Source organism: Vipera ursinii (genome assembly GCF_947247035.1).
Source record: "Vipera ursinii genome assembly, chromosome: 2".
Taxonomy (NCBI): domain Eukaryota; kingdom Metazoa; phylum Chordata; class Lepidosauria; order Squamata; family Viperidae; genus Vipera; species Vipera ursinii.
Genome location: NC_139513.1, coordinates 262,458,101 through 262,464,142, shown reverse-complemented (window position 1 = coordinate 262,464,142; position 6,042 = coordinate 262,458,101). Strand labels below are relative to the sequence as shown.

Here is a 6,042-nt window from a genome sequence, read left to right as displayed (position 1 = left end):
TAATGTGTATTTATTTTACATATTTTGTGCTTATTTTGCTAAAAACTTTATCTTGAGTTTTACAATTAAAAAATCAGTATCACTTGTTTTTGGAAAATGCATCTTAGATTAAAATGATTTTGCAAAATAAATTACACTAAATAAATTACAAAGGAAATTATTTTAAAGCACACAAACTCCACAGAATCATAAAGTTGCCAAGCTCATTTAGATCATCTCAGTGCAGGATTTCAAAGCAATAGATCCCCAGCTTCTGTTTAAAAGAGAGTTCAAACTTACTAGGTACCTTGGTAATTGACTTTTTCAATGAATTGCTCTTGATAAAGTAGAAAATTATCTCACCATTTAACAGGAATCTGAATTCCTGTAACTTTGATCATTTATTCCATGTCTTGCATTCTGATACGTAGATCTTGATTTTCTGTGTAACATCCTTCAGGTACTTCAAAAGTACCAATGAATTTGCTCCCACCCACCAACCCACCCTTAATATATTTTCTTCTCTCCATTTCCATCTCACATTTTAAGGCCTATTTTCCAATTTTCTGAGTATCTTCACAACATTTTTCTATATCTCTTCCATGTTCTCTGAATTTATCTGACACCTGGGCACAAGGGGTACTCAAAATGGAATCTGGCCAACACAGAATATACTGACCAATTTTTTCTTGAACTCAAAAGTAGATTTCTAGGGTTGCAACATGAAATTACATTTGTCTTTTTAGCAACTGCATCACATTGCTAATGCATGTTGAGCTTGTGCTCAATTACAATTTGAACTTCATATAAATCTATATTATGTAACAGCCATTTATTTTTGGAAACAATTTTAAAATGTAAAGAGGTAAATGGAAGTACAGTGGTACCTCTGTACTCATTGTTAATTGGTTCTGGGAGGTATGATGAGTACTAAAAATGATGAGTGCCAAAGAAACCAGGTGACTTACCACCTGACTCTTTGTTTCAGCCGAGAAGGACTTCCTGTCTGTCCCTTTTTCTATGTCAGTCATCTTCCCAGCATGACCAACTTCCTGTCTGCTCTCTGCGGCCGCTCCCCTCTTCCTTTTGCAGCAAACCTCTCAGCATGGCTGATTTCCTCTCCTGTTATTCTCCCCCTTTTCCTATTGCAGTGCATCAAGTACCAAACAAACAAGTACCAGGACATTTTCATGTCAAAATGCATTGAATACCAAATTCAATGGGTTTTGAAGCAGTCAAGTACCAAGGTATCATTGCAGTCCTCAACTTATAACCATTTGTTTAGCAACTATTCAAAGGGGTGACAAAAGTGACTAACATCTGGTCTTCACCATTATGACCATTGCAGCATCCCCACGGTTACATGATCATGATTTGAGAACTTGGCAACTGGTATGTATTTAACAACAGTTGTGATATCCCAAGGTCACATGATTGCCATTTGTGACCTTCCCAGCCAGTTTCTGACAAGCAAAGTCAGTGGGGGAAACCAGACTCACATAACAACCCTGGCAACAGTCATAAAATCAGGAAGAGTCATGTGATGACTCATGTAATGATGGACATTCCAGTCCAGTAGCTCTGTTCAGGATATGTCATTAATATGAAGTTTATTTAGCCTGCTTTTACTAATATCATCTATTATATGTAGTACATAAAGTTTTGTTCTCTAATGAACAGTCAACAGATTCCTGCTTCAATTAACAAAGGCTAGAAGTGCTACATGACTGTACAGAAATGAGTCTGAATTTTGGATGCTAACTATTCCATATTTTCTAATATTTTTATACAGAATTGAGGGAAGCAAATTAAGTCTTAAATTTTCATCTTTCTGCCTGTAAGATAATAGTGCTGGATCTATAAAGTACAGCTTTTAATTTTAAAATAAAATCCAAATTCTTTCACTTTCCCTTCCTATCTAAGAGTTGTGAAGATAATAGCCATTACTATCATGTTATTCAAAGAGAAACTGGCTTTTAAATGTGCTTGATAATCCTAAACAAATAACAATATGATTATCAGATTTAAAAGTCAACTTTATAAATTTCATGCATTCTTTAAAATGAGGCTGTGATTTAAAGAAAACGGAGGGTTAGCTGGTGCAAAATCATATATATGCAATATACATAAGTAATATATAATCTATAATCATAAATATATAAAATTTTATATAATTCTTTAATGTTACATAATTTATACATAATACATATGGTCCAAATGACATATTTTATTCTAAGCCTCTGTACCATAACAATAATTAATTTATTGTGTTCATTTGAAAAATGATTCTATAGTGCACCTAGTATTGCCTGACTTGGCTTTTTTGGATGTTGATTGGGGAATTATTGTTCCAGATCTGAAAAGAAAAAAAAACATATATTACTAATTAAACAGCCACAGCAACAAAATGTTTAACATTAATATATTCTAAATATTCAAATAAACATTCTATTAACACTCACTCAGAGCTTACCTTTTTGTTCCTGCTGAAAAATTTGTACTATATTGTCCTCTATCCATGGTTTCTGGGGAAAAAATTACTTATTTTTTTAAACTGAAAGCAAAAATGTATTCCAGTATAATTATAATTAACAAATGGAAATTAACAAAAACATCTATTATTATTTTCTTCTCCTCCACTGAAACTGACATTCTATAGACTTTTCTATAGCTATCTTGTTCTCGCCCCTTATTATCATTATTATTATTATCATTTTTGCTTGGGAAGGAAAAATAAATATTTGCTCTTTTAACAATTATGCAGATGGTCTATACTTCCAATGACAAGTGACAAATGAGTTATACTACAGACTCCTGCATAGCTCCTGCATAATCTGTGTATAACAAGAACCCAGCAATGTTTATGTGTCCTGCATTTAAAAACTAATTTGTTACAATTTACAAAATACCTTTATCTGCAGAAAGAAACATCAGCCTCTTTCTACACAAAATGAAGAAATAGTCAACTCCTTTATAGAAACCTCATATAAATTTGCGTTCTGCACTTCATTTAACATTCCAAAAAGACGACTTTGAAGTGTTTTATTTAAATGACTGGTAAAATACTCACCATTACCTGAATTTTCTGTCAACTGCTCGATAATGCCTTTGTTTAAACAAACATCCACGTGCCTGTTGAACAATGTGAGATCCTTTGTTTTTTGTTCTATGTTGCAAACTGGACAAACAAAAACATTTTCAGTAATGCCAGAAAAACTTTGCAAATCGCTTCCTGAACAATTTGACTCTTTTTTATCTATTAACAAGGCTCCAGAAGACAAATCATCCTTAGCATGCATTTCAGATATCGAAGCATTGGGAAAACCACATCCATTCTCATTCTGTTTATGAACTAGGTGCTTAGATAAAACATCTTTGCTACTTGCAGAAGCACAATCAGCTATATTTGTTGACTGCTCATTCACGGGTGGTTTACTTATTTTAACTTTTATCTCTTCTTTTTTTTCCATATCCACAGGAGGATCATTTTTCCATGATTTGCTATTATCAGTAATTTCTGCATTTTCTTTTTCTATTGTTCCACTAAGGCACATATCAATATGCCTATTAAATGCTTCTAAAGTGCTATCCTGCTGCTCTTCAAAGCAAATAGGGCAAATAAAGATCTGATGTTCATCATCCTTTATTCGTTCTCCTGAAGTTATTGTTGACATTGCATCTTCTAGATGCTTCTTGTCTGAAGATTCATTTAAAAATATCCCTTGATTAGTTTGTTCTCTTGTAGCTCTCTTTTTATTGAAAAAGCTTTCTCCTTCAGATACTTTTGGGAAAATGTTGACAGCTTTCTTAAAAGCACAGCCTTGTTTTCCTTGTCCTAAGAACGTAACGATGCTCTTCTGACGGCATTTTTTTTCTTCTTCAGTTAAAAAACCTGATACTCTTACACCTGGAATATGATAGACAAGCCACAAAAGGATCAGTGAACATCAGAGTTGTTTAAAAATATAATCAAAACAACATATGCTGAATTGCAGTCTGTTTCACATAGACATGTATAGGAATGCATAATGAGGTCACTAAATTCTTACTTAAATCAATTCAAATTTAGACATGGGTCAACTAACCTTTCAGACCTTTGCCCAGAATTCTCTTGTGCATACTGGTTTCAGCCTAGCTTTAACATATACAGTGAAACTGGACTTCCCTTCTCCTTCCACTTCACAGATCTCCTTGGAAATATCATTCAGGTCCTATCCCCTCTCCTAGAGGGCATGTTATGGCTTCCAATCCTTAAGACATCTGGTGGGACCCATAAAGCAGGTCTTCTGTATCTTTGGAAGAACATTATCCCAAGATTCACCTGACCCTGCTGGCATTTCATAACTCCCTGAAGATTAGGACGTTCCCTCAGGTGAGCCTGTTGTATGATTGTTGACATTACTGTGGAAGTATGACCTGGGTTAGACTGTCTACAGATGTCACTGTATTATTATTGTGTTATTATTTTTTGTTGCTGCTTTTAATCCATTTTGTTGTCAAAGTCATGGTTGTGAGATAGATAACCATATAAATATATTTAAAGAAATACATAAATTACTTAGTCGTACAACCTTGTCTTCCTATGATTCCCCACTGCACAACCTACCCCTAGAAGAGTCATGGTGGGGATGGAGACAAAGAGAAACACAGTTTTACCCATTCAGTTTCATATACTTAAATCTCGACACAAACTACAAACAATGAAGTAATACTTGAAGTGCCAAATGTTCTTTTGACATTGGGAAAGTGTTAAGAATACAACTATTTTTTGAAGGAGACAGTAAAGGAATCATATTTTAAACATATATTCTAGCAATTAATAGTGAAGCAATATTGCTTTGAGGTACTTTCAATAACTATGTAATTGTAAATGTATAATATTAGTGTATAAGAAGAAAATTTAACAGCTATTGCATGTTGATCAAAACTTTCATTTCACTCAAGTAACTAGCAATAACTGACATAAGTTAATTACACAAACCAGTAATCAGCATAATTATGTGAAATGATATTTACCCATTAATCTTAAACGTAAAGGTTCTGGGGCCACACTCTCCATTTCTGATTTAAGCAAATCTTTAGCAATAGTAAATATTTCATCTTCAGTAGAAACTGCAGAAAGTACTGTATTAGCTCTTGTTTTCACTTCAAAGTTCACATTCTTCAATTTTAAAGTTACAGTTCTAGCCTATTAAAAACAATAGACAAGTTTTCTGAAGTTGTTATATTCTGAGACACAGAAATAGCTTAATAATAAAATACTACATTTTACCTTTTCATTATGTGTTTATATTAACATTAACTCCGACATTAACTCCCCATCGTCCTGTGTGCTCCCACAGAGAGGGCCGCCTTAGGGCACCGCTGGTGAAGGATTGCCGGCGGGTGACTCCCAGAGAGAGGGCCTTCTCTGTGGGTGTGCCTGCCCTTTGGAACCAACTTCCTATGGAACTTAGGACTGCCCCCGACCTCCGTTCATTTCACCGGGACCTAAAACCTTGGCTCTTTGAGCTGTCTGGCCTAGACTGAGGGGTTTTTAATTGGGTTTTAAAGTTTTAACTTTGGGGCTTAAATTTAATTGTTTTAAATTTATTTTAACTTTTGTATTGTATGGTTTTAATTGCCCTGTAAACCGCCCTGAGTCCTATGGGAATAGGGTGGTATATAAGTCAAATAAATAATAAATAATAATAATATTTACGACTTTTAAGCAACTGATTATTTTAATGTCTTGTTTTGTTCAGTTTAAATCTTACAAAAATTCTCTGTACTCTGGTTCTTCACATTCAACCATGTCCAAAAAATGAAAGCCAGAGCATATCTATACAAATACGAACAGACTTAATTTTTAATGATCAAGTAGAATTTTTGATTGAAACAAATAGAAAAAAGTAGCATGAGACTTTATTTTTTGAGTTGGGAAGTGAACTTTCAAGGGAGTTAGTCATTTGTGCACTGCTAGATCCCTTTTCTTCTATTTATTTTCAGTTGCTTACTTGGCAACACCAAACATTTTTTATAAGTTTCATGGTTCAAGAAATAAGTCTCCATGTTCTTGCACAG

At 33.9% G+C, this 6,042-nt stretch overlaps 1 protein-coding gene across 1 annotated transcript in view; it reads right to left on the bottom strand.

Annotated features, from left to right (window-relative positions):
• The window catches only part of POLK (DNA polymerase kappa), a 30,048-nt gene continuing 24,006 nt past the window's right edge, over window positions 1-6,042 (bottom strand). The window contains exons 13-16 of the mRNA XM_083352897.1: window positions 4,996-5,167; window positions 3,056-3,886; window positions 2,453-2,504; window positions 1-2,335 (exon numbers count right to left, since the gene is read on the bottom strand). Coding sequence (XP_083209023.1) covers window positions 2,251-2,335; window positions 2,453-2,504; window positions 3,056-3,886; window positions 4,996-5,167 — 1,140 coding nt within the window. The 3' untranslated portion in view covers window positions 1-2,250. The remainder of the gene's footprint in view (window positions 2,336-2,452; window positions 2,505-3,055; window positions 3,887-4,995; window positions 5,168-6,042) is intronic.